We start from the raw sequence: 27,922 nt of genomic DNA, 5'->3' as shown, positions 1-27,922 counted from the left end.
AGTTTACCCATCTAGATTGGGGCTGATGATAGAATTTGAGTCTCTAATGGAACCTTAGGACAGTGCCCCGCACACAGTGACCTCTCAAGTGTTAGTGTCTGATTGTCATCATCATCTTTTGTCTGGGGATTTGGACAAGTCCTTTCCTCACTCTGGGGTCTCCGTGTGTTAATCTGAGAAATGGACCTGGTGGGCTTTGTGAGCGCTAATCTTGCTTCTCAACACACAGCCAATGACTGTTCTCCCTGCCGGATGCTGTAGGGTTTGGTAGTAAGACACTGGGATTGCAAAAATCTGCTGTTATGTCCGCTGCTGGTTGACCCTGGTCAGTTCTCATCCTTGATGAGCTCTGAGTTTCCTCAAGTGGAAAATGATGGGGATGGACTTCCGATTCTAGCTCCTGGTCCAAGCACTGCCCCGAACTTTGCTTGGGTAAGCCGTCTTGTCCATCATTGCGCCCAGGGGGTGCTCAGTTGACTTGGAGGTCACTTTCAGTTGCAGTCAGATCTGGTGCCTTTGTCCTCACCCCACCTTACCCTCCCTTTGAAGTATCAAGCATCTTTTTCTTCTTAGTCTCAGATATGCATTCATTGCATATTAGTATTTGGTTTTTTAAATTGTCTAGCAAAATTGGGCCAACTCATGTTTCCCTCGCCCTGTCTCTGAAATCAGGGTCTAACTAGGTCAGTGCCCCGCATGACCCCCGGAGGCATAAAGTGTGGCAACTCTGAATCCTGTGGTCAGGAAGTTATTATTTTTTTCAGATCTTTTTCAGCCTTTCTTAGTGAAGGAGTAAGTTTATCTAGAGCAGCTTTAATGCTTACCAATCCCTTTATATCAGGTTATATCTTTTTTTCATCGTGTTTACTGTTAGGACCAGGTTTATGGCAAGTGACGTTGGGTTTCTGTTTGGGGCAGTACAATGAAGTTTCATTTTATTTTATTTTATTTAAAGATTTTATTTATTTGACAGAGAGAGACACAGCGAGAGAGGGAGGGAACACAAGCAGGGGGAGTGGGAGAGGGAGAAGCAGGCCTCCCGCTGAGCAGGGAGCCCGATGTGGGGCTGGATCCCAGGACCCTGGGATCACGACCTGAGCCGAAGGCAGACACCCAACGACTGAGCCACCCAGGCGCCCCTGAAATTTCATTTTAAAAGTAAACTTTGTACAGGGGCTCCTGGCTGGCTCGGTGGGTGGAGCATGCCACTGTTGATCTTGGGGTTGTGAGTTTGAGCCCCACGTTGGGTGTAGAGATTACTTAGAAATAAAAATGTTTAAAAAAAAAACAAAGCAAAACTTTGTGGATTCATTGGTTCTCAATCGTGGTTGTACCTCAGAGCCACTTGGGAGCTGTAAAAAAAAAATAATAGTGCGCCAGGCTCCACCTCTGGAGATTTGTTCAGCTTACCCTGGTCATAACCCAGTGCATTGTGTTCTAAAGCTCTTCAGAAGATTCTAATGTGTAGTAGGATTGAGAAACACTGACTAGACCATCTATAACGGTCTGTTGTGCTCTAACATTCATTAATGTTTTCATTCCTAAATCCTAAAGAGGTCTTTGGCCCACTTTGGCTTTGGCATGTGGACTGTTTTGAGCTGACGGCAATCAAGACCCTGCAGGCTCAAGAGAAGCTTTTGCCTCTCACTTAACTAACCACCTAGAAGACTCTAAATTGGGGGTCTTTCCAGAACTAGAGTTATTACCAAAGATAAGTTTTATCTGAATGCCCATCTGCACGGCAGGGCAAACATCTAGTTACCAAACGTGTTCTTATTGCCCTGCTCCCCTTTGAGGCCCCAGCCCCCAGCCCACTCCTTAGCTCAGCATGGCACGGATACCTACCTCATCCTGCCTCTCTGTCTTGGAACCTCTCGTGTATGTGGGGATCCTGTATGTGCAAAATTAAATTTCATTTTCCCCTGTGACTCTGTCTTGTGTCAGTTTGATTCTTTGACCAGCCAGAAAAACCTTGGAAGGGTAAAGGAGAATTTTTCCTCCCAAAGAGTTAAGTCACCCCTTGTCCTAAACGAACAGGGAGGGAAGACTCCACTTCTTTGCTTCTTGCAGCTTCTAGAAGCTGTTGTGTCCATTCTCACCCGCCCCCATCCATATGTTGAATCCCTAATTGTTAATATCTTGGTGTTCACAGGTGGGGCCTTTGGGAAATGATTGGGTTTGGATGAGGTCTTTGTGGTGGAGCCCCTGGGATGGATTGGTGTCCTTATAAGGGGATGAAGGGACCAGACTTTTCTCTCTCTCTCTGCATCCATTACTTGGTCTGAGTCACATGGCCACCCTGGAGGCAGGAATTCAAGTCCATTTTTTTTTTTTTAAGATTTTATTTATTTATTTGAGAGAGAGAGAGAATGAGGAAGGGAGGGGCAGAGGGAGAGGCAGGAGAAGCAGACTCCCCGCTGAGCAGGGAGCCCAACATGGGGCTCCATCTGAGGACCCAAGATCATGATCTGAGCCGAAGGCAGACACTTAACCGACTGAGCCACCCAGGTGCCCCTCAAGTCCATTTTATAGACGAGGGCTGAGGTACCAGGTCTCAGAGTTGCTAGGAGGTGGAGCTGGGATAAACTGGTTTGGAGCTAAGCCCCAGAATGAGGGCCCTTTGTGCACATTACTCTGCTAAGCTGGGGAGGGGGTGGGAACGCTTTTCCAAGAACTGAACTTTATTTTCCTTTTTGGACACCCCCTGGGTGATGTGTGCATACTCAGACTCTTTAAGCTGGAGTGACTTAATGGGAGGCACCAGAGCAGGGATGTTTCTGGGGAGTAACCCCGTGCAAATATGATGGAGGTCACTCAGTGCACTGAGTCCTTACAGGCCTGGAGGCAGGGGCCGCTCTTGGGGAAACTGACGATCGTGGAAGACGAAGGCCACCGGTGTTAGGGGTTTCCTAGGGTGGACTGTGTACAAGCCTAGAAAAGCTCCTTCTGAAGAGAGGCATCAGTGTGCGGTCTGCAGGAAGAGTGTCCAGAATCCCTCATTTTTTTGTTTTTTGTTTTGTTTTTTTAAAGATTTTTAAAATTTATTTGTCAGAGAAAGAGAGAGCGTGCTCACAAGCAGGGAGAGGGAGAAGCAGACTCCCCTCTGAGCAGGGAGCCCGATGCGGGGCGATCCCAGGACCCTGGGATCATGACCTGAGCCAAAGGCAGTCGCTTAACCACTGAGCCACCCAGGCGTCCCTCGAGCAGCGTTAGGACCTGATCAACCACCAGAGGATCTGCACCGGGAAGAGGCCGTTCCCGTGCAGCGAGTGTGGGGAAGCCTTCAGCCACAGCTCGGCGCCGCACCCACACCTGCACGCGGGCGAGCGGCCCCACGACCTACAGGGTCCTGAGTGTTAGGCTAAGATTGCCTTTTGCCCTCAGCAAAGTATTAACATCGAGGCACCTGGGTCCCTAGAGGAATGTCACTCTGCCTGGTTCAAGGACTTGTCAATGGGCTGTAGATAGTAAGGACATTTCATAATTTTTCTTCTGCCTTTGTTTCCCACATCAAGAACAGGTCTTCCCAAAAGGTCCCACTTTGGCATGTGGACTATTTGGGGCTGAAGGCAGTCGAGACCCTGCAGGCTCAGGAGAAACTTTTGCCCCTCCCTTCACTACCTACAAGAATCTAAATTGGGGGTCTTTCCAGAATTAGAGCTATTATCAAAGATAAGTTTTATCTGAGTGCCCATCTGCACGGCAGGGCAAACACCTACTTACCAAATGTGGGTTCTTATTGCCCTGCTCCCCTTTGAGGCCCCAGCCCCCAGCCCACTCCTTAGCTCAGCATGGCACAGATACCTACCTCATCCTGCCTCTCTGTCTTAGAACCTCTCGTGTATGTGGGGATCCTGTATGTGCAAAATTAAATTTCATTTTCCCCTGTGACTCTGTCTTGTGTCAGTTTGATTCTTAGACCAGCCAGAAAAACCTTGGAAGGATAAAGGAGAATTTTTCCTCCCAAAGAGTTAAGTCACCCCTTGTCCTAAACGAACAGGGAGGGAAGACTCCACTTCTTTGCTTCTTGCAGCTTGTGGAAGCTGTTGTGTCCAGGGGCGCCTGGGTGGCTCAGTCAGCTAAGCATCTGCCTTCGGCTCAGGTCATGATCCCAGGGTCCTGGGATCGAGGCCCGCATCGGGCTCCCTGTTCATCAGGGAGTCCGCTTCTCCCTCTCCCTCTGCCTCCCACCGGCCTGGCCTCGCTTGTGCTTTCTCTCACTCTCTCAAATACATATCTTTTAAAAATGATACATGTTATCTGTTTAATAGAATTCATATCACTGATGATAGTTGCCATGTACTGAATATTCATCATGTGCCAAAGCGTGTAAAGCATTTATATTACTAAACCTTCGCTGTAACCCCACGAATGTAGTTTAGCCTCGACAGTCCCCATTTCACCAATAAGAAAATCAAGCCCAGAGCAGGCTTTCTCAGTTGGGCAGGGTCACAAAACGAGTGTGTAGCCCAGCACATCTGCTGAATGTCAGAACCTCCCCTGTTAGCCATGTTATTTTCCTACCTCTGATATTACAATGATATTATAGTGATTTATAGTAACAAATATTTATTTTGTCCTCATCCCCATTTCTGGCACAGAGCTCCTAAAACCTTGGAATTCCTAAGAACTGACAAGTGATGAAGGTGCCTTTAATATATGAGGTGACTTTTGGAAAACATGTAGGGATGGGGCTGGTTGCCAGGGGAACCAACCAAGTCTTGGACGGTCGGAATTTCCATTCCCATCCCCTGACCTCTGGGACTGGGAGAGGGGCTGGATGTTGAATCAAACACCAATGGCCAATGATTTCATCAATCATGCCTGTATAATGGTGTTGCCACAAAACCCCAAAAGGATGGGCGTCTGAGAGCTTCCAGGTTGGTGGACAAGGGCAGATGTGGGGAGAGCTCCACACACCCTTTCTCCATACCTGGCCCTAAGCATCGCTTCCATCTGGCTATTCTCGAGTTATCTGCTTTTATCATAAACTAGTAATCTAGTGAGTCACATGTTTTTCTGAATTCTGTGAGCTGCTCTAGCAAATTAATTGAGCCTGAGGAGGGGTCCTGGGACCCTCTGATTGATACCTGGTTGGTCAGAAGCACAGGGGACAACCTGGATTGGTGTCTGAATGTTGGGGGGGGCAGTCTTATAGGACCGAGCCCTTTACCTGTGGGATGTGATGCACCGTCTTGTAAACAGCATCAGAATTGAGTTGAATTGTAGGACCCCCCGCTGGTGCCACAGAATTGCTAGTGGTAGCGAGTGCAAAACACCCCCAAACAACAGGCATTGCAGTTGGAGTTCGAATCAGAACATGGAACCCCTTTCTAGATTCCTGGGGCCCCATTCCCCGCAGGAAAGTCCCCATCTGTCTTTTGACTTGAGCAAGACCACGACAGAACAACCAATGGTCTGCGCAGCACCCTCACATTTACTTTGGAATCACCTGGGGGACTCCGTCCCAGAGACTGGGCTGCATTTGGCCCCAGGGGGTGCTGCTCCAATTTTTTTTTTCTTTTAAGATTTCATTTATTTGAGAGAGAGATCACAAGCAGGGGGGAGGGATAGAGGGAGAAGCAGACTCCCCACTGAGCAGGGAGCACGACGTGGGACTCGATCCCAGGACCCTGGGATCATGACCTGAGCAGAAGGCAGATGGTTTTTGTTTTGTTTTGTTTTTTAAGATTTTACTTATTTATTTGACAGAGAGAGACACAGCGGGAGAGGGAACACAAGCAGGGGGAGTGGGAGAGGGAGAAGCAGGCTTCCCATGGAGCAGGGAGCCCGATGCGGAGCTCCATCCCAGGACCCTGGGATCATGACCTGAGCTGAAGGCAGACGCTTACCGACTGAGCCACCCAGGCGCCCCTGAAGGCAGATGTTTAACCGACTGAGCCACCCAGGCGCCCCTGAAGGCAGATGTTTAACCGACTGAGCCACCCAGGCACCCGGTGCTGCTCCAGTTTTTTAAAGAAACGGTGGTTTGTGATGGGATGGAGGTGTTAACTAACAGTAGTGAGGATCATTTTGCAATAGAAGTGTATCAAGTCACCACACTGTACACCTTAAACTTACATGGTATTATACGCCAATTATATCTCAGTCAAACTGGGAAGGAGAAGGAGCTCCTCGGGTGCTCAGTCCAGGTTGGGAGCCAGGACATCTTACCCCAAGAAGAACCTCCTCATTCATTCCTGCAACTCAGAGTGCCCGTGCTGGGGTGGGGGTGCCAACTGCACCTGAGTCCTTTGGGATGGGGTGGTGTGGGCAGGGGGTGGGCAGACAAATGAATGGGCAACCATGAGGAAAAGTACGGGATCCCGAGGGACCACAAGCAAGTAAGTCCTTCCTTCCGCCAAGCTGGGAGAGAGGAAGGCAGGGCCGGGGTTACCCCAGGAGGATTTCTGGGAAGAAGTGCAGAGCAATCTAAAGGAAGGGACAGATTGTGTGAAAGTGGGTAAAGGTGGTACATCACTCTGCCCGTGTTCTATCAACACCGGCTGCAAAGGAGGCTGAGAAGTGTAGCCTCGACTCAGGGTGCTGTGGACCAGCTCAATGTCAGGGTTCCGTCACTGTTGGGAGCAACCAGCAGAGCTGACGGTCAGATGCATCTAATTGTCATAACTAAGCAACTCTGATAATAAGAACCACTAAGTGCCATTTGCTGAGCACACAGTGTGCAGCAGCAGCTCTGCCGAACACGTGACACGTGGTATGTCCTTAAACCCTCTGGCCACGCAGAGAGGTGCTTTGCCTGGTCTTAGAAATGGGGCCTCTCTCTGAACCTCAGTTCCCCCCACTGCCATGTAGGAGGCACAGCTCCCTATGTTCACTTGTGAGGATTAAGGAAGTCACACCTGATGCTCCCAGCACCCAGTAGGACCTCAGCAGATGGGAGTCGCTTTTCTAAAAGCTGCCTGGCCCAGGGGAATACTCGCGCGCCATCTAGTGGTTGAACAGCGCACAGCCATGGTGCCACCTGGTGGCCACATCTCGCAGTTGCTCGACCAAGCACTGAGGGGTGTTGCTTGCATGCGGGGGGTTCTCAAACTCGGTTCCCACCAGGCAGATGGTGCAAGTGAGGGATGCTGGCAGGCTGTGAGACATAGGGAGCGATGGAGATCATTGAAGATGGAATCCATCCCAAATCTCCAGCAGAGTGTTACCACATGGGGATGCAGACCTAGAATTCCCCTAAATTGTGATTTTTACCCCCAAGAAATCCCAATTCATGTGGAAAGCGTCTCTATTTTTAGAGATGGATACTAAAAGAAATTGTTTTTCAAACACTATGTTGGCCAAATACATCTGGAGGCTGGCTATATAGCCCATGGCCCACCATTTCGTGACATCTATTCGTATGGTCTTGTATGATTTTTAAAATAAATCAGACCCTCATCCCCTTTTTGGTGACTGTTGTGGTTAATTTTATGTATTAACTTGATTGGATCATGGACAGCTCAGATATTTGGTTAAAGATGATTTCTGGGTGAGTCTGTGAGGGTGTTTTCAGAAGACGTTAGCATCCACATCAGCAGACTGAATAAAGCCGAAGGCTTTCCCCTTTGCAATGGGCATCACCTAATTCACTGAGGGCCCAAATAGAACACAAAAGCACAAAAAAGTGGAAGAAGGGCAAATTCTCTCAGACTGACCCCTGGCACTAAATTTACAATACAGGCTTTCCTGGGTCTCCAGCATGCAGATGGCAGGCTGTGGGTCTTCGCAGACCCCATAAACGCATGAGCCTATTCACCATAATAAATCTCTTTATATATGCCCTATTGGTCTGGTTCTCTGGAGAACCTTAACATTCCAGTGGCTTTTTATTAAGTGCCTATTATGTGTCCCATGTCTTACCTGCATTATTGTCATATCATTTTCCCTGCAACTTGAAAGGTAGTGATTATTAGCTCAACCTTAAAATCAATAGTTTTATAATAGCGAACATTTATTTAGCTCTAGGCACATGCTAGAGGTTTTGCTAAATGCAATATATAAGTGAGTTCATTGAGTTTCTACACCAAGTCATTGAGATGGATTCTGTTGTTACCCACATTTTGCATAGGAGGAGACAGGCACAGAGAGGTTGAGTGCCCTCCTCAAGGTCACGCAGCTTTAGATGTATATACAATTGTATCTTGGGGTGCCTGGGAGACTCAGTTGGTTAAGTGTCCGACTCTTGATTTTGGCTTGGGTCATGATCTCAGGGTTGTGAGTTCGAGCCCACATCAGGCTCTGCACTCATCGTGGAGTCTGTTTGAGATTCTCTCTTCCTCTCCCTCTGCTCCCCCCTTCCACTTGAGCTCTCTCTAAATAAATAAAATCTTTAGAGGTTTTTTTTTTTTTTAAGATTTTCTTTATTTGAGAGAGAGCACAAGGTGGAGGGCGGGTAGGGGTAGAAGGAGAAGCAGACTCTCCGCTGAGCAGGGAGCCCAATGCAGGGCTCGATCTCAGGACCCCGGGATCACGACCTGAGCCTAAGGCAGATGCTTAACTGACTGAGCTACCCAGGTGCTCCTAGAGTTGTTTGTGTGTGTGTGTGTGTGTGTTTTAAGATGTTTATTTATTTATTTATTTTAAAGAGAGAAAGAGAGAGTGCACAAGTGCAAGGAAGGGCAGACGGGGAGGGAGAGGGACAAGCCGACTCTGTCCTGAGCGCAGAGCCAGATGTGGGGGTCATCTCAGGACCCTGAAATCATGACCTGAGCCAAAATCAAGAGTTGGACACTCAGCCACCCAGGCACCCCAATAAATAAAGTCTTTAAAAATAAATAAAATAAAATAAGATTGTTTTTTATGTTTCAATATGTACAATGTCCACATGGTTAAAAAATCAGATTTATATAAAAAGTTAGACAAAGGGAGGTTTCACTCACATCTCATTCCCAAGGATCCTCTGGAAGTAACCATTTCCATTTGTTTTTATCATTTCTTTTCTGTGCTCCTTATCCAAAAGGCATGACACTGTTGATGCTCATTATTGTTATTATTAATAAACACCCCAGATGCAACTGGGGTGAGGGGACCTGACAATATCTACCCCATCTTCCCACGTGTATCTTGTGATGAAGTATTCCAGAGTATGAAACACATGCGGATAGGGGATTTTGCAATGCTGTATTGTATTAGTGGTGTAAAAATCAGGGCAGGGAATGCACTGTAAACATGGAGAAATGTGAAGGACCCAAGGAACAAAGCACTGGGTGTTCCAATCTTTTCATTTATAAATAGACTTCGCTCACCTGTGCAAATCAGGGATCATCAAACTTTTACTATAAAGGGCTAGATGGTAAATATTTTCAGCCTTGCCAGCCACACAGCCTCCATCACAATTACTGGACTCTGTCATTGTCATGCAAAAGCAGCCATAGACGACAGATACAGTTTGGTCTGTGGGCCACTGTTTGTCGACCCCTCCCATAAACCAAACACCATGGCGAGCAGCTGGAATGACACTCATGGAATTGGGCACGAGGCATCTTCAACTCTCACAGAAGCAAGCGTGAGGTGGATTTACCCCAAAGAAAATGAACTGCACAGAGAAAGGTAGATATTTGAAACAAAAAAATGGAGGATTTGTCAATGTAGGAGAGCATCACTTGTGTGACCCCTCCCAGCCACCTACCTGATGGCACTCTCGTTGATGAATATCCTTGCCTTTGATGAGGCGCTGGCATAAAGACTGCCAATATTCACAAGGTGAAAGGAACCTTCTGGAAGCTTTTCTCCATAATTTCAAACATAGCAGGGATACCTCCATTGGCATCGAGGAAAATTTCTTTTCCATGGGGTGTTATGAAATGGACTTTCCAGAAGTAAGGCAGGAGCTGTGGGTTGAGGACTCATGAGGTGTGGGTCTAAGTTGGCCCTTTCCCGTTTTTCTTAGCTCTTGATTCAATCTGAAATTAAGGGTGCTATTTTATTTTTTATGGATTTTTTATTTTATGTGGGTTCTTCTTTTTTTTTAAGATTTTATTTTTTTTAAGGGATCTCTACACCCAGTGTGGGGCTCGAACTCACAACCCTGAGATCAAGTGTTGCATGCTCCACAGACTGAGCCAGCCATGCTCTCCCCCACCTTTTTAAAAAGATTTTATTTTTATGGATTTTTAAAAAAATTTATAGTAAAATTGACATTTCTTTGCATCAGGAAGGATAAAGCCTGGGCACTTGGCTGGCTCAAGTCAGTTAACTGTCTGCCTTTGGCTCAGGTCATGATCCTGGGGTCCTGGGATCCAGCCCCATGTCAGGATCCCTGCTCAGCAGGGAGTCTGCTTGTCCCTTTCCCTCTGCCCCTACCCTCCCTGCTCATGTGCTTTCTCTCTCTCAAATAAATTAAAAAAAAAAAAAAAAAAAAAAAGGATGAAGGGTACAACGATTTGGGGGGAGTGAAAGAAAACATGGATACTAGGGAGAGTGCATTATAAAACTTGGATGCCCGGACACCAGTGTTAATAGATCCCCCAGCCTTCTCAACACTATTTTCTCTTTTGTTGAAAGGGTGTCATTTGCAGGGTTGCCATGGTGGTTAAATATCTCATCTGTGAAGTTAAAATTCAAATCCCACGTCCCCTTTTGAGAAAGCTACTTAATTGGAATGTGTCTCAGTTTCTATGACAACCACTGCACTGCACCACTGTGCCTCTGTCCCACCTTTTAGTATGCTGGACATAATTCAAAATCAGCAGTCTCTCTCTCTCTCTCTCTCTCTCTCTCTCTCGGGTTGGCTAGCCCCATTTATCTGGCACTGAATACAAGCTAGATTAAATAGGAAGAGAGAATACGCTTCCATAGCATTTACTGAAATACATTACATGACTATGTAATTCAGAGGGCTGGACAATTGTTTTTGGTGTTCACTTGTACCTCTTTCTTTTTATTTAAAAAAAAATTTTTTTTAATATTTTATTTATTATTGGGCGCCTGGGTGGCTCAGTTGGTTAAGCGACTGCCTTCGGCTCAGGTCATGATCCTGGAGTCCCTGGATCGAGTCCCGCATCGGGCTCCCTGCTCAGCAAGGAGCCTGCTTCTCCCTCTGACCCTCCCCCCTCTCATGTGCTCTCCCTCTCTCATTCTCTCTGTCTCAAATAAATAAAATCTTTAAAAAAAAAAAAAAATTAAAAAAAAAAAATATTTTATTTATTATTTGACAGAGAGAGACACAGCGAGAGAGGGAACACAAGCAGGGGGAGTGGGAGAGGGAGAAGCAGGCTTCCCGCAGAGCAGGGAGACCATTGCGGGACTCGATCCCAGGACCCTGGGACCATGACCTGAGCTGAAGGCAGATGCTTAATGACTGAGCCACCCAGGCGCTCCATAGACTGCTTTTTTTTTTTTTTTTTAAGATTTTATTTATTTATTTGACAGAGAGAGACACAGTGAAGAGAGGGAACACAAGCAGGGGGAGCAGGAGAGGGAGAAGCAAGCTTCCCGCCGGGCAGGGAGCCCAACATGGAACTCAATCCCAGGACCCCGGGACCATGACCTGAGCCAAAGGCAGACGCTTAACCAACTGAGCGCCAGGTGCCCCAGTAATGACAGTATATTTAAAGGAGAAAAAGTACAAATGGTTAAGAGGATTGGCTAAATTAGAGTATACTATAAAATGAAAAACTATGAATCCATTGAACAGTCAGGTGAAACAAGTTTCTATCAGTATAAAGCAGGGCTGTGAACCTCCTCACTGTTGAAATTCGGGCAGCGTAACTCTTCAGGGGAGAGCGGTCATGTCCATGGTAAGATGTTTAGCAGTACCCCTGGCCTCCACCCACTAGATGCTGTAGAATAGTAGGACACCTCCCCAAATCGTGTCAAGCAAACATATCTCTATGTGCTGCCTCGTGGCCCCTGAGGGTTAGAACCACTGGTGGGTTTAAAAGACGATGATACATGTATACAGTCTGGCTGCGGAGTGCCACCCACGCTCCAGGAGTCAGTCTAGGTGCCAGTAACACGTCACGCATGTGAAAATGACCACGGTGAGTAAGAAATGAGAGTTATTAAACTAGGTGCAACGAGATCCAAACTGCATATGATTTTTGCCATCAGAAAGCATCAATACTGCAAATACTGTCTGTGCTTGTTCATTCCCTCCAGAATCCTTTTCATCTGAATGGATGAATAAAAAGGGTGCTATTGTTGAATCTCTCCCATGGGAGCACGAGGAAATGGGCCATTTCTCTCAAGGTCCAGAGAGAGCTTCCCCAATACCCAATTATCTGCTTGTATATTCCAGTAACATCTGGGGATGACACTAAAAGATGGGTCTCCTGGGCTAGGAGCACATGCTCTCTCCCTGCGCTTTGCCCTACGGACACTGGACAATTAGAATGAGGGGCATCACGTCGGGAGCGTGTCCTGCCTCCTTTGCCACCCACGGACTTGCCCTGCGTTCCTCAGAGCCGCTGCAGCTGCAACTTTAACCACGACCTCCTCCCATAACTGTGGTTCCTTCTCTGGGGTAAGACAGTGCTGCCCGAGTGGAAGCCGCTGGGAAGTGGCCCTGAGTGCTCCAGCGGGGCCAGCCTTGGGGGAGAAGCCCAGGTCTGTGCCTGGGGCATCGCTCTTTGATTTCTGCAGGAAGGGGTCCAACTGGAGGAACTGAACCATTGGCGATTAGGGGACCCAAAGTTCTTCAGTGGTTCCAGTCACGTCCCCTTCTGCTTAGTCACTATACTTAAGAGGAAGAAATATCTCAAAGGTAATGTATTTATAATCAGAATTGTGGTAAATGGGTAAGTGTGACTTCCCATCATTTAGCTTTAATAATGTGGTCTGGCTTTACCATTGGGAAAAGTGATAACTGCTTATTTTAGGAAAAAAGAGGGGAGGGTAGTGTAAGCTATCAAGATAAATATTGAAAATAATTGGTATTCTCTATAGATGGCCACTGTTAACAATTTGGTCTGTTTCTTCTCAGTTCTGTTTCTCTGAGCAAGTTTATATTGAAGAGTGTTCAGGCAGTCATGATTTCTCCTGATTCCCTCGGATCCTAAGGACTAATAGTCTACCCAGGGACACCTTTGGGGTAGCCTATCTCTGCCTTCATTTCTTCAAAATTTTCCTACTCAGGGCCAGGAAGTGTGACGAGCAGACCACAGATAATAGAAAATAAACCTCTTTTCAAACATACATAGAATCTTTTTAAAATGACCATATATTTGGTCAGGTTACAAAGAAAGCATCAATACATCCAAAAATTGAAATTACAAGTGACATTTATGCTCACAATGCAAGAAATGAAGAGATTTAAAGGAGAAAATGAAAACATAAATAAGAGATGTTTACAACTGGAAATTATAAAATATTTCCATTAAACAACTCTAGGATAAAAAGGAAAATATAAATAAAAATTATGAAAATGGCACACTTTCAAAACAAAAATGAACATAAAAATTACATATGAGCACGTATACTCATATTTTGTTTATAGTTTCAAGTTTTTGTTTAAATAGTTTTATTTGGGGTGCCTGGGTGGCTCAGTTGTTAAGCGTCTGCCTTCAGCTCAGGTCATGATCCCAGGGTCCTGGGATCGAGCCCCGCATCGGGCTCTCTGCTCCGCGGGAAGCCTGCTTCTCCCTCTCCCACTCCCCCTGCTTGTGTTCCCTCTCTCGCTGTGTCTCTCTCTGTCAAATAAATAAAATCTTCAATAAATAAAAAAAGTTTTATTTATAGTTTTGTAGTTTTATTTTATATTTTATATGAAATGTTTTATATATTCATATTTATAAATTTTATGTAAGTTATATATAAATTTTATATATAAAGCATGTTTTCTACATATATTTTATGTATAAATAGGTTTACAATTTTAAGTTTTTATGTTTATATATTTAGTTTTTAAATTATTATTTATTATTTTTATTTTTTAAAATTTTAAAAAGATTTTATTTATTAGAGAGAGAGCAAGGGGAAGAGCAGAGGGAGAGGGACAAGTAGACTCTGCACTGAGCGCAGAGCCTGACCTGGGGCTGGATCCCATGATCAGGAGATCATGACCCTAGCTGAAACCAAGAGTTGGACACTCAACTGACTGAGCCACCCAAGTGCTCCTATTTTTTTTTTTTAAAGATTTTACTTTTTATAGTAATCTCTATACCCAACATGGGGCTCAAACTCACAACCTCAAGATCAAGAGTCACATGCTCCATGGACTGAGTCAACCAGGAGCCCCTGTATATTTATAGTTTTAATGTTTATATAGTTTATGTTTATAGTTTTTTAATATATTTTACAAAAAGATAGGTTTTGCATATAAATTTTATATATAAACATGTTTTCTTTATATATTTTATATATAAATATGTTCATTGTTTTAAGTTTTGTTTATATATTATATAATACTCATATACACACATGCATATTACATCACAATCGATAGCATAAATTTCCAGTAGTGATTGGAGAAGTAAAATATAAGTCTATGGGAAACAGAGGAGCCTGATCCTTGGTCATCTGAGGACATGAAGTTCTGCCTGTCTGCCTAGTTGTACAATGACACAAAATGTAATAGGCTGGCAGAGTTGTAGGTAAGAGTACATTTTATATAGGAGGTTCAACAAAATGAAATGATTTGCAAGAGTGTGCCTGTGTCTGTTGGTTGGGAACACCAACAGCCTCCTCCGGCCTCCAGACTGTGAGAAATTAATTTCTGCTGTTTATAAGCCATCTAGTTTAGTTATAGCAGGCCAATCTTAGCAGACTAAGTAACGTAGTATAAATTTTTCCCATTTTTTTTATGATTAACTTGTCTGTGTCCTTATATATGAGTTGTTTTCTTCAAACAACGTATGATTTTTTTTGTACCCAGGTTGTCGGTCTCTGCCTTTTGATTGGAACACTTACTCTTTATATATGCAATATAGTTGCTGATGTACTTTGATTTAAAGCTGACTCTTCCATTTGCCCCACCTGCATGGTGACACTATGCACTGAGGAGAGATTAGAAGAAGACCACAGCTAAAGGAACTACCATCATAAAGAATAAGAGAAACAACAGTTTTGACATACATGAATATGAGAGATGGGGGGATGTGGGAAGATTGAAAGAGGAAACAAAAAGAGTGAATGCTATGAAATGCATTTGTGCAGTGGCCCAAAGGTATGCCCATGTGTTTGCTTAAGAACATTTGGGGCAAGCAATAATTTTTTCTGCTGATCTGCCTGGGACAGGTGTAAATAAACCAAGTGTAGGACTGCAGATGTAGATGGCTACACATAGTGGGACACCTGACTAATATGAGTTTGTTTTTATCACACAACGTCTCAAAATAGGCAGTTGTTACCCTTGGCTCAAAGGCTCCATGAGTCAGTGTCTGCAAAGAGCTGGTATGTGTGACTGAATGGGCCTTCTCGTCCTGGGCTTGAGAGCAGGAAGTCCTCTCAGCTCATTAAAGACAAGAAGCAGATGGCTACATGTGGCCGGCATATCCCTCTGTAGGACTCTCTTCTGTCAGAGAAAGAGACATCCTTTCTTTCCTTTCCTGAATCCTCCAGAACACGTTCTTCTAAGTTCTGATGTGGGAAACAAAGGCAGAAGAAAAAGTATTAAATGTCCTTACTACTTTCAGCCCACTGACAAGTCCCTGAAACAGGCAGAGTGACATTCCTCTAGGAACTCAGCTGCCCAAATGTTGACACTTTGCTAAGGGTAAAAGGCAATCCGACCCCCCGCCCCAATCCCATAAGTCTACTTTAACATGCAAAAATTCCTTTGGAAACTTCTTTTATCTCTACCCCTCCCCCCCCAAGATACATGTTGGCAATTATCCCCCAAGCATATGACCCACTGATATACATCTGAAGGGTCTCATGACTCAGGTTTTATTAGACAGTCATAAATTACCTTTTCTTAACAATAGCTAGTCCCCCGAAAGTCCTGAAAACCTTGCTACCAAAATTACAGACTTACACTATTCCTAACCCCCTGCCAACTTGAAAGTATATAATGGGCCACTCCTCATGACCCCAGTGCATCTCTTTCCTTTTTTTTTTTTTTTTAAGATTTTATTAATTTATTTTTGAGAGAGAGAGAGAGCAAGCAGGGGGAGGGGCAGAGGGAGAAGCAGGGAGCCCAATGCAGGACTCAATCCCAAGACCCTGGGATCATAACCTGAGCCAAAGGCAGATGCTTAACCGACTGAGCCACCCAGGCGCCCCCGCCAGTACAGCTCTTTCTGCCCAGGGGTCCTGTCCCTGTGCTTTAATAAAACCACCTTTTGCAACAAAGATGTCTCAAGAATTCTTTCTTGGCCATCAGCTTTGAACCCTAACATCTTTCCTACATCACTCTCTGTGATTTTGGAGACCACCTCTATATTGTTATGATTCTACTATTTTATACCAGCATGGCAAAATACTTGGCACATAATAGAAACTAAAGAAAATACTGAATAAATAAAAGAATAAATATACAAAAGTGGCTAAAGATCAAGTTCTAGAGTTATCATTGTGACTTTGTGTCAGGAATTTCTGCCTTGAACCTGGGCTCTCAAAATTTCATTTGTTAAGAAATTGTGCAATGTCTCTGAAGCTCAGTTTTGTGTGCTTAAACTAGCAGTATTTATTTATCCATGCATTCATCCCTGAATTCATTTAGCAGCCTCAGGGCCTGTGGATGTCCACCCCTTGGTGAATTCCTTAGGGAAAGCACCTTCCCCAACAGCAGGTGTTTGCTCCAAGGTGTCAGCAGAATTCCAGAGCCCAGAGGGAAACTGACAGAACAAAAGACAAGGAATGGATTGTGGGTCTGGTTCTGGGACAAGCTTGTTGCCTTAGACAAGTTCACAGGATTCTTGGGGGAAGGCAGCCTCATTCAGAGAAATGGGCAGAACAGGGCCTCATCAGGATTCACGGCATCTGACCCCTGGCTCTCTGGTTTCTCTATAGCCATGCAGTCTCTGGATGCATAAAGCTTTCCTCAGTGCAGGGCTTCCCAAACTTTCCCACCAAAGTCCCCCTAAAGAGCAGAAAGAAGGATACTCACTCTTGGGAGGTGGTCTAAGGAAAACACCCAAAGAAGTGCCAAATTGCAGGTTTATCTTGAGGTTTCTTGGTTTTCTTGGCCATTCCCTTTGTTCCAGCACCACCAGGTACTCAGAAGAATCTTCCAGTTCAAGAAGCAGCTTGCTCCAAGGAAAAATCCCCGAAGGGGTGGAAAGGGCAGGGGTTTTGGAGTCAGCAAGACCTGGATTCGAAAATCAGCTCTGACCTTTACTAGCGCTGTGACTTTGGGTGAGTTACCTAACCTCCCTGTGCCTCCGCTTATGCATCTGGAAACTGGAGATTTCAGGAGAAATAACTCTGAGTCGGGTTAAAAGGATTAAATAAAACCTTAAGTGTAGGGATGCCTGGGTGGCTCAGTCGGTTGAGTATCTGCCTTCAGCTTAGGTCACGATCTCAGGGTCCTGGGGGTCCTGGGATCTTGGACTCCCTGCTAGTGGGGAGTCAGCTTCTCCCTCTCTCTCTCTCCCCCTGCCCTCCTCCACCCCCATTCATGTACTCTCTCTCTCTCAAATAAATAAATAAAATTTTAAAAACACAAAACAAAAACCCTTAAGTGGAGATGACACTTTCGACCAGGGACTGCAATGTGCTAGCTGCTAGCAGTGGTGGTGGTAGTAAAAGTCCTAATAATAATACCTGTTAACTGCTATTTTGGTTATTACTACCACCTTGTCACACAATTGGGAATCCAAAAATTAGTCCCTTGCACATTTAATATCTAGCCCCAGGAACTCATTCATTCATACGATCACACCAGCGCAATCACAAACCCTGGGTTTCCCCCACACGTGCTCAATATCGTGCTTTATAATAAGAAATACGTATTTGTTGTCTGCCCCTTCCTGGCATTGAGCTCCCCAAACCCTCGGAATTTCCTAAGGGATGAGAGAGAGAGGGGTGTCTTTTGTGATGTTAAGGCACTGGAATGTGGGGGTGGGGGAGGGGGAGGGGACTCCTAAGGTGGGGGCTGGTGGCCCGGGGAAACCACCACGGGATTAGAGGGTGAGAACTTTCAGTCCCACCCCCCACCTCTGCGGAGGGGAGAGGGGCTGGAACTTGAGTTCCATCACCAATGGCCAATGGTTTAATCAATCATGCCTACCTAATGAAGCCTCCATCCGAAACAGGAGGAGAGAGCGTCCAGGCTGCCGAGCACCGTGGAGGTCCCGGGAGGGTGGGAGCTGCGAGCCCCTTCCCAGTTCTTCATTTGGCCATTCCTGAGTCTCCTCCGTTTAGGAAAACATTTCTCGCACGGCCTAAACCCTGACCTGCGCACTGAGAACGGGCGTCGGATACGGCGTGGGCGCCGTCCCGGGCACGGGGCTCCTGACCCGGGGCCCCGCGTGTCAGAGTCAGGTTGAGCGGCGGGACACCCGCTGGTGGCAGAGAACTGTTTGATGGTGGGGAGAAAACCCACACACTACACACCGCGACGGGAATAAAAACCGGTTTCACACACACACACAAAAACCGGGCCGCGCACACACTTACACACGCGCACACTGGCACAAGCGGCAGTTTCTGTGCACACGCACGTTTACTTTCTGGGATCCCTACACACACACACACACACACACACACACACCCTCCCCACAATCACAAAGGCTGGGATCCAGGTTCAGAGGGTAGTTTAGGTTCTGTGGCCACACAAATCCGTGTCACAGCCACTCAACTCTGCTGTGGTGCAAAAGCAGGCAGAGTCTACACATACACATTCAAACCCGGTGTTTCCCCTCACACGCAAAACAACGGGATCACAAACGCAGGCCCCCCAACACACACAGTGACACAACCTGGGCCTCTCGTGCGCAGACGCCCACGCGGCCCCAGCCGCACACCTCAGAGAATCGCCACCACCGGGGCGGGGGGCCTCAGGCGCCGCCGCACGGCCCCACGCGCCGCAGGGGCCCCTGGGAGATGTAGGCTGCGGGCCGGGAAGGCGCCTCGCAAAGGACACTGGGGTTCTTCGTTCTACGTAGGCGCCCGTGAGATTCCACTGCTGGCCTGGAGGCGCATCCCTCCTCCGTCCCTCTCGCGGGTCGCTGCGACTGCGGGCCTGACAGATCTCTGCCAGCGCAAGCCGGGGTCCCTCAGTCGCACGTTTGGGGCCTGGCCTTCCAGGGCCGCACCCCCGAAGGCTCCTAGGAGTCGCAGACTGAGCTCGCAGTGCGCACGCGCGAGTGCGCGCGGCAGCATCCGCGGGTGAGCCCGCCTCCCAGTCCCGCTGAGCCCTGGCGCGCTCCCGGACGGGAATCAGCGGCTGTGCGCGCAGCGAGGGCAGCGGACTGCGGAGACTGGGTTTGGTTCCATGGATCACGGAAGGACAGCGCCTGAGTGCATCTACGTGACTTAGCAGGAGGAGAGCGCCCGCGGACCGCACGGTAGGGTCGGGGCGTGCGCGCGGCCCCGTGTGCTGAGTGGGATGGTGCAGGGGCGGGGCCTGGCGGGACGCGTGCGGCGGCGCCCCAACGACGGCTCTGACTGCGTGAGAGCGCTTACGTCTGTGTCTTGCGTGGGCGGGCGGGGGGTGGGGCTCCGGCGCGTGCGCGCCGCGTGGCTTTGTTTAGGGGCGGGGCCGGGCGCTCTAGGGGACGCCCAGGGGGTGGGGCGGCGGCCGGTCTACGTGTTGCTCGTGTGAGGGGGCGGGGCCGGCGGATGCGCCTGGGGTTAAGGAGGCGAGTGCGCAGGCGCGGGGGGCGAGGGATGCTGCGCAGCTATTAGAGTGGGCGCCGGCGGGAGGCGACCCCTGCGGCCTGAGGTGAGTGTGAGCGCTTGTCTGTGAGATGGTGGGGTAGTGCGGCGGCGCGGGGTCTTGAGGCGGTGCGCGGTCGTGGGGCGCGCGGGGTCGAGGCGGTGCGAGGTCGTGACGCGGAGTGGGGTCTGGGCCCGGGATGGTGGGGGTCCTGAGGCGGAGCTCGGGCTGCGCGCCCGGGGCTGCGAGTGCCGTGGAGGCCTGGGACTGTTCGGGACGCGTGTGGCGTCGCGCGCTGTGGGATGAGGTGGCGGCTGTGTGTGTGGGACGGGCGGCAGGTGGGGGGACGGGCGCGTGTCCCAGGACCGTGTAGTTCTCCCTGTGCGGCGCGGGGCGTTTGGGAGAGGGGAGCGGGCGCTGGTGGGCGCGGGCAGCGGGGGTGTGTAGGCGGCCCCGAGGCTTCTGTCGGTGCAGCGCATTCGTGTGTGTGCCTCAGACCGGTGGGGCCGGTGCTCACCGTGTGGGACGGCTGTGGGGTTGCGCCGGGTGACTGCGACCGAGCGAGCGTGTCTGCTCCTGCTGCGCTGGCGTCTCTCCCCCGGCGGGAGGGTTCTGAGCGGCTGCGCGGGCTGCCCGCCTCGGTGAGAGCGAGGGAGGGAGGGAGGGCAGCGGCGGGCCCCTCGCTGAGAGGGAGGGAGGGCGGGCGGCGGGCCCCTCCGTGAGAGCGAGGGAGGGCGGGCGGGCGGCGGGTCCCTCGCTGAGAGGGAGGGAGGGCGGGCGGCGGGCCCCTCGCTGAGAGGGAGGGAGGGAGGGAGGGCGGCGGGTCCCTCGGTGAGAGGGAGGGAGGGCGGGCGGCGGGCCCCTCGGTGAGAGCGAGGGAGGGCGGGCGGGCGGCGGGTCCCTCGCTGAGAGGGAGGGAGGGCGGGCGGCGGGCCCCTCGCTGAGAGGGAGGGAGGGAGGGCGGGGGGCGGGTCCCTGGGTGGGAGGGAGGGAGGGCGGGCAGCGGCGGGCGCCCCAGCGCGGGAGAAGTAAGCGGGTGACACGGATGAGACAGCCAGCACAGAGCTGTCAGTGCCGTGGGTTGTAGTGGGTTGTAGTGCTGGGTCGCCCGTCAGGTTCCTGGGCAGAGGTCGGGGCGTGGTGGTGAATGCTGGGGGAGCTTCCGTCTCAGAACTCGAGATGAAGGGTCCGACAGCGGAGCTCGGTGCCCCCCGTAGCGCAGCCTGCCTTAGTGTGTATTTGAAGGGAGAGGAGGGCCCACTGTGGCCTTTGGGACCTGTGGCTGCGGAGGGCTGCTCCTCTCCTTTCTAACCAGCGTCGCCGAGCACAGACTTGGGGACTCCAGGTTCTCACTAGTCGTGCGACTTCCAGAGAGGTTTCTGAAATCCACAGCCCCTCGATTCACTCCTCAGATGGGGATGATAGTAACACTGATCTAGGCTTGTGGCGGGTATAGAGTAGAACGGTGCGTGACAAGTAAGCAACACGCGAGTGAGTGCTTAGTTACTAGATGACGACCCCAAGGATCTCACAGCCACCTAGAGAGCAGAATTCACGGGAGGAAAAGGAGAAGTTGAGCCCAGAGTAAAGGTTTCAGGTCAACATATAAAATAAGCCTGAAGTCTAGGCTGGAGCTTAGGTTCATAATTTTCGTCAGGATCCTGGGAAGGCAGTAGTGGGGTGTGGGAGCGGAAACCAGGAGTACAGGGTCTTCCAGGATGGAGATGTCCTTAGGGAGCCTGTGGGGTGAATAACCTGGGTTGGGAAGTAGCAGGGCCTGCGGGGGAGTATTTCCCAATAACACAGGGACCTGGAGATGTTTCTGTGTCTAGACCAGGGTTTCTCATTCTTTGCATTGTGGATACTTTGGGCCAGATCATTTTTTGTTTAGGGGTGTGTATATGGTGGTGGCGGGAGGGGCTGCCCTACCTTTTGTAGGATGTGGTCTCTATACACCAGACGGCAGCAGCACATCCCCCTCCTGCCCCAATGTGAAAGCAAAAATGCTTCACACATTGCCAGGTGTCTCCTGAAGGGCAAAATCACCCCAGTTGAGAATCACTGGTGTATAGAGCCGTGATGTGGGCGCCCCATGGACTTTACCAAGGTGTGAGGGTAGGGAGGAGAGTGAGGGGGCTGGAGGAAAGAAGTGATAAAGGGATGATGTTCTCTAGATGAGAAACTGTCTGTGGTCTGTGCTCTGGGTAGGCTCTAAGAGGCTTCACTCATTCGTGTAGTGGCCTGCCATGGGTCAGGCACTGTGTTAGTTAACTGACAAGACAGAGATTACTACTCATCTGGAGTTTGCGTTTTATAGGAAGGCAATTCAGTTTATATGGAGTGGTCATAAGTGTTTGGAGAAGTAAAGTAGGGTGAGGAGATTATGGGTTAAGCACAGGATCAACACCCTGGCTTCCCATCTCATTCAAGTCCAAAGCCAGTAATAATGGCCACCAGCAGTGACTTGATGGTTATCCTTTAGTAAGGGAATCCGAGTTTGGCTTTGAACTTATCACAGACTTTTCTTCTTAAGTACTAAGGTCTGGGTTTCAACAGGGTGGTGGGGGGGGGTGGCGGGTGTGGGGGGGTGGCGGATCTTCCACCCTGCCCCTGAGGCTCATAGAGACTGGCATAATGGTTCTAACTATGGCTTCCTGGGGCTCCTGGGTGGCTCAGTCAGTTAAATGTCTGCCTTTGGCTCATGTCATGATCTCTTGTGCTCTCTGTCTCTCTCGTATAAATAATCTTTAAAAAATAAAATAAGCTGGGGCGCCTGGGTGGCTCAGTTGTTAAGCGTCTGCCTTCGGCTCAGGTCATGATCCCAGGGTCCTGGGATCCCACTCCACCTGCTTATGTTCCCTCTCTCGCTGTGTCTCTGTCAAATAAATAAATAAAATATTTTTAAAAAATAATAAAAAATAAACTATGGCTTCCTATTTAGCATCACCTTTGAAAGCTTTTATTTTTTTTTAAAGATTTTATTTAAGAGAGAGTGTGTGTACCCATTGTGCACTAGTGGGGAAGGGTAGGGCAGAGGGAGGAGCAGACTCCCCGCTGAACAGAGAACCCGATGTGGGGCTCGATCCCAGGACCTTGGGATCATGACCTGAGCCAAAGGCAGACACTTAACCAACTGAGCCACCCAGGCACTCGATCATCTTGGAAGTCTTTTTTAAAAAATGCCCAGGGGTGCCTGGGGGGCTCAGTCAGTTCAGCCTCCGTCTCTTGATTTCAACTCAGGTGTTGATCATGGAGTCGTGAGTTCAAGCCCCATGTTGGGTTCCACACTGGGTGCGGAGCCTACTTTAAAAAATGCCAAGCCAGTCCCCAGAGATTCTGATTCAATTGATCTGCCATCAGGCACAGCCACTGGTATTTATTAAAAAGTTCCCGAGACATTCTAATGTACAAACAAGGTTGAGAGCTGTAGCTCTGAGCTTGCTTGAGGAATGAGGTAAATTAATTTGGTAGGCGGAGGGGAGGATTATGAGTGACCAGTGCTTTCAGTATTTTTTCTAACGCAGTCCTCACAGCTGTGCTTTCCTGCAATAGGGACATTCCTAGCCCCGTCCTGTAAGTGAGGAAATTTGTTCCCATGTAAAGCAGAGAAATGTCAGGGCTCACATTCATGTGCAAAGCCCATGTTTTCTGTTACAGTTGGACTTGGGTCTTTAAGGAAAGAGTCTTCGATATTTCTGGCCCCTGGGGCTGGCAGGTTCAGAGTAGAGGTGATATTCAAATATTTGACAGATGGTACAGAAAAGCAGACTTTGAAAGGAAGCAGTGAGATTATGCATTAAATGGCTGGTTGTCAAGTACTGTTGGACCTGCTCCAACTCAGTGCTCAGCACAGCCCTCTAGGATCATAGAGATGTTGGGGCTGAGAGGAAGGACCCTAGTTGTCTGCTCCTGAGGGAGGCATGGCCGCTGCTCAGTAACTCTTTGAAACTTGTTTCCATCCAGGCTTTTGCGATCCTCACTTTAGGGTGAAGAATTTAGCTTTGCGTTAAATTTAAATGGCAGAGCCCTTTTCTCACACTATGTTTGAGATTCAGAAGACAGGCCAGGTGTACAGCTCTACCCTGAGATAGTGTGAAATTCACGCTATTTTATTTGTGTTGTTTTGAAGAGGTAGTTATTATGCGTGAAACACAAATGCCAAAGTATAGATAAGGGAAAAGTGAGTTTCGAGTTTCCTTTCCCATGCCAAGTGATATAGTTCCCTTCTTCAGAGACAGTCACTGCTAATGACTTCTTGATTATATTTCCAGAACTTGTCTGCCTTTTCAAACTCAGGTGTTGGTTTTCCATGTTTTCTTTTTTCTAAGTTTTTCTGTACCTTTTCCTCTATCATTACACCACATCGTGGAGATCATTTCACGCAATACCTGTAGAGTAGGTTTCTCAACCTTGGCACAGTTGATGTTTGGACCAGATTGTTCCTTCCTTTGGGGGGTGCCATCTTGTGTAATGTAGGGTGTTGAACAGCATCCTGGCCTCTACCCACTAGATGCCAGGAACACACACACACATTGTGACAACCACAGATGTCCCCAAACATTGCAAGTATCCCCTGGGTGTAAAATTGCCCCAATGAAGAAGCACTGATGTAGTGTTATTTTGTTCCTTTTAAGATCTACATGGTGTCCCATCGTGTACATAACACTCACTTAGCCATTTTCCTATTGATGGGCATTTTGGTTATCTCTAATCTCTTGATAACTTACATTTGGTAAGTACTGGCACTGCTTCAAATGTGTTACATGTTTTCATTCATTTAATCTTCCAAACAGCCCTGTGGAATCATTGTTACTTGCCCCATTTGCCAACTGAGGGAGCTGAGGCCTAGAGAGCACATGAGAGTTCACCCATAGGAGGGTAGCAGAGTTAGAAGTTGAACCCAGACAGCTTCCAGGCTCATGCCCTTCACTGTAGAACCATACTGCCTCTTCCTACAAGGCTTGCCACAATGAATACCCTTGTGTGTCATTTTATCCATATGCAACGACTTCTGAAGACAAATACCAGAAATGAGGTTTACTGTGTTAGAGGGGATATGTACCTTCAGTTTTCAAAGATGTGCCAAATTACTCTCCGCTGAGGTTGTGCTACTTTCTCTCCTGCCTGCACTGTATGAGAATTCTACCCACAGCCTTCTGAATGGGTCTCAGGCTTCCTTGGTCTTTTGGACCCAGTATACTTGGTGTATACTGAATAAAAGGGATAAAGCAGGTGAGAAATACTGTGTGCCTGTTGGTGAAGATAGCTCCTATAAAGGTAGCTCATGTCAGCTTTGTAACAGCTAAGGGTGAGGTAGGTTTTCTTTATCCCAATAATTGGCAGAGGCAAATTTTGAATCCAGAATTATTTAATACCAAACTGCTGTTCTTTCCTCCCCAGAAGTGCTGAGTTCCTCAGAGAAAATTGTTTTGTGGGCAAGAATTGTACTTTTCTAATTTGGGGTACATGGCTGAGTACAAACAGCTATGAGAAACCACAGGATGGACATGATACCACTTCCTGCAATAATCTGTTCTACTTGAGGAATTGGAAGGGAAAAGCCAAGGGATGTATTTATCTGGTAAATAGTTTAAAATACGAGGTTTATATTAATACAGGCTCAGATTTATTATAATGTAGGATGCCAAAGTCATGTGGATGTTTCAAAATGAAACAGAACCAACCAGCAGAAGTTTTCTATAATGACAAAGCTGCTTTGGGTTCTGTCCTGGACCACAGAACCAGGCATTATCTCTACAGTTTGGAGATATTAGTTAAAAGTAGGAGAACTCCCAGGCAAAGAATACAGCTTTGTTCTCAGAGACTCTCTGGCAGTGGAGTGCTAGGGCTGGCTCACACTAGATCCCAAACCTGTTGTGTACACCTTTCCCCAGTTCTGTGCTCAGTGACATGAGTTTGGTAGCTTACAGTGGGGCCCTCATGGGAGTGTTTACACCATGGAAATTGGCAGGTGCTACAAATCACCCAGCATAACCCTGTCCTGGAGTCTAATGCAGAAAGAATTCAGGCATCTTAAGACTCTGGGTAGGCCCCTTTGTCTCCACTTTCTGCATGAGGGAAGCCTTGCTCAGCACACAGAATGGAAGGCCAGGCTACTTAGTTACTGAGCCACAACTCCTCAACCTTAACGTGCTGTGCTGCAAATCTCCCCAAGTCCTGTGGCCACTCTGATAAAAACAGAGTGGCCCTTCTTTTCACTACATCTGTATCGTTGGGGTAAATACCCAGTAGTGCAATTCCTGGGTCATAGGGTAGCTCTATTTTCAACTTTTTGAGGAACCTCCATACTGTTTTCCAGAGCAGTAATTTTTATTATTTGATCTGTATGTGTGTATGTATTTATTTTTATTTTTTTTTTAAAAGATTTTATTTATTTATTTGACAGAGAGAGAGAGAGCGAGAGAGGGAACACAAGCAGGGGGAGTGGGAGAGGGAGAAGCAGGCTTCCCGTGGAGCAGGGAGCCCGATGCGGGGCTTGATCCCAGGACCTGGAATCATGACCTGAGCCGAAGGCAGACGCTTAACGACTGAGCCACCCAGGCACCCATATTTATTTATTTTTAAAGATTTTATTTATTTATTGACAGAGCACAAGCAGGGGGAGAGGCAGAAGGACAGGGAGAAGCAGACTCCCTGCTGAGCAGGGAGTCTGATACGGGACTTGATCCCAGGACCCTGGGATCATGGCCTCAGCCGAAGGCAGACGCTTAACTGGCCAGGCGCTTCTTGATCTGTATTTAAATTTCATAAAACTTACCATTGGAAAAGTAGATTCACACACCCAGTCGTTTCAAACATTCTTCAAAGTTTTATAGTAACTAAATCAAGGGATCAGTTTTTAATTTTAAATTCTAATTCATTAATTTTAATATTTATTATTAATACTTTAGTGATTAATTAATTGAAACTAAATAACGTTAAACACTCAGTTGCACTAGCCTTATTTCCAGAACTCAGTTGTCACCAGTTGCTAATGGTATGCATGTAGAACAGCATAGGTGCAGAGTGACTCAGTGATGGGCCTAATCCATCCCACTGAATTTCCCTGCTGGATTGACACATACCTGCCTAATGAGCCTCTTCAGCTCTTGCATCTCCACTACCTCTCACCAACATACACAGTTTATTCATCACATAGCCACCCAACAAATTTTGTTAAATGTTAAGTCAGATATGCCACTCCTCAGACTCGTGCTCCCTCGATGATGTCTTATCACATTTAGGATCAGTTCCAAACTGCTCACAACCCCTTTCATGATGTGGCCCCCTCCTGAACTCAGCTGTCTCACAGACCACCACTCCACACCTCACTCATTCTGCTTCAGCACACCATTTACTTCCCTCCACATACCAAGTACACACCTGCTCCAGGGCCTTTGCACTTATTGTACCTCTACCCAGAATGCTCTTTTCCAAGCGTCCAAGTGCCTCACACTTGCACTACATTCAAACCTTGACTCAGTGTTGTATCCTCTGGAGGCCTCGCTCAACCACCCCATCACTCCACCCCCTGCTCTGGTATTGTTGTGTTGTGTTTTGTTTTGTTTTTATAGCAATGATCTCAGCTGACACTGTGTTCTATATGAACTTGCCATCCGTGGTGGAATGTAAGGTACAGGGGAGCTGGTACTTCTGCTCTAACTCTGCTCTTTCCCCAGCACCTAGGACAATGCCTGGCACATACTAGACACTTAACAAATGCTTGTCAAATGGATGGATAGCTGTCTTCATGTCTCATTTGCCTCCTGATCTGGGGCCTTCTGTGATCTTGGGAACAGATAGCATTGGCTATGCCCCTTCCCAACCCTGAGAACGGGCAGGAATGCTGCAGAAGATATTCTGACCTCCCTCCATGTGTGTCTATGCACCTGTGTGTATGTGTGCATGCACATGCATGTGTGACCAGGGTGAGGGATCAGGGGATTCTTATCCTAGAGACTCTGGGACCACCCAGAAGGCCCTGCCATCCTCATGACTTCTCTTCTCCCACAGCCCCACCTTCTCTGCACTCTGCCCTTCTCCAGATGCGGAGCCTCAAGGGGGAGGAAAGGATGCCTGCTGCACGAGGGAAGTCCAAGTCCAAGGTAAATAGTGATTGTTCTTGCAGGGAAGTTCCATCTTGTAAGACATGGGTCATTTGCTTTCCTTCCATGGAAACTTCCTGCCTGACAGAATCCCATCCAAGATCTGGTCTCT

The 27,922-nt window shown here is 48.0% G+C and overlaps 1 protein-coding gene and 1 long non-coding RNA gene across 12 annotated transcripts in view; one reads left to right on the top strand and one right to left on the bottom strand.

Annotated features, from left to right (window-relative positions):
* Positions 1 to 27,922, top strand: part of ZNF667 (zinc finger protein 667) — an 81,679-nt gene that overhangs the window by 476 nt on the left and 53,281 nt on the right. The window contains exons 1-3 of one of the 9 annotated variants that reach the window (XM_032388130.1): positions 12,342 to 12,469; positions 12,589 to 12,709; positions 27,719 to 27,810. In XM_032388130.1, coding sequence (XP_032244021.1) covers positions 27,751 to 27,810 — 60 coding nt within the window. In that variant the 5' untranslated portion in view covers positions 12,342 to 12,469; positions 12,589 to 12,709; positions 27,719 to 27,750. Of the gene's footprint in view, positions 1 to 12,244; positions 12,710 to 17,159; positions 17,242 to 18,996; positions 19,395 to 19,680; positions 19,772 to 26,491; positions 27,581 to 27,718; positions 27,811 to 27,922 lie in introns of those variants that run through there. The other 8 variants (XM_032388126.1, XM_032388125.1, XM_032388128.1 and 5 more) reach the window with 8 other exon arrangements.
* Positions 8,805 to 18,868, bottom strand: LOC116622058. 3 transcript variants are annotated; one of them, XR_004297517.1, is made up of 5 exons: positions 18,116 to 18,868; positions 16,994 to 17,194; positions 15,294 to 15,522; positions 9,635 to 9,836; positions 8,805 to 9,541 (listed from the first exon to the last, which is right to left on the bottom strand). It is a non-coding gene; the product is annotated as an uncharacterized LOC116622058 (long non-coding RNA). The 3 variants fall into 3 exon arrangements; XR_004297516.1 differs by having other exon boundaries at positions 8,805 to 9,836; XR_004297515.1 differs by lacking the exons at positions 8,805 to 9,541; positions 9,635 to 9,836 and having other exon boundaries at positions 14,334 to 15,522.

Source organism: Phoca vitulina, unplaced genomic scaffold, assembly GCF_004348235.1.
Source record: "Phoca vitulina isolate PV1807 unplaced genomic scaffold, GSC_HSeal_1.0 scaffold52, whole genome shotgun sequence".
NCBI classification, from domain to species: Eukaryota; Metazoa; Chordata; class Mammalia; order Carnivora; family Phocidae; genus Phoca; species Phoca vitulina.
This window is presented reverse-complemented; position numbering and strand designations above follow the sequence as displayed.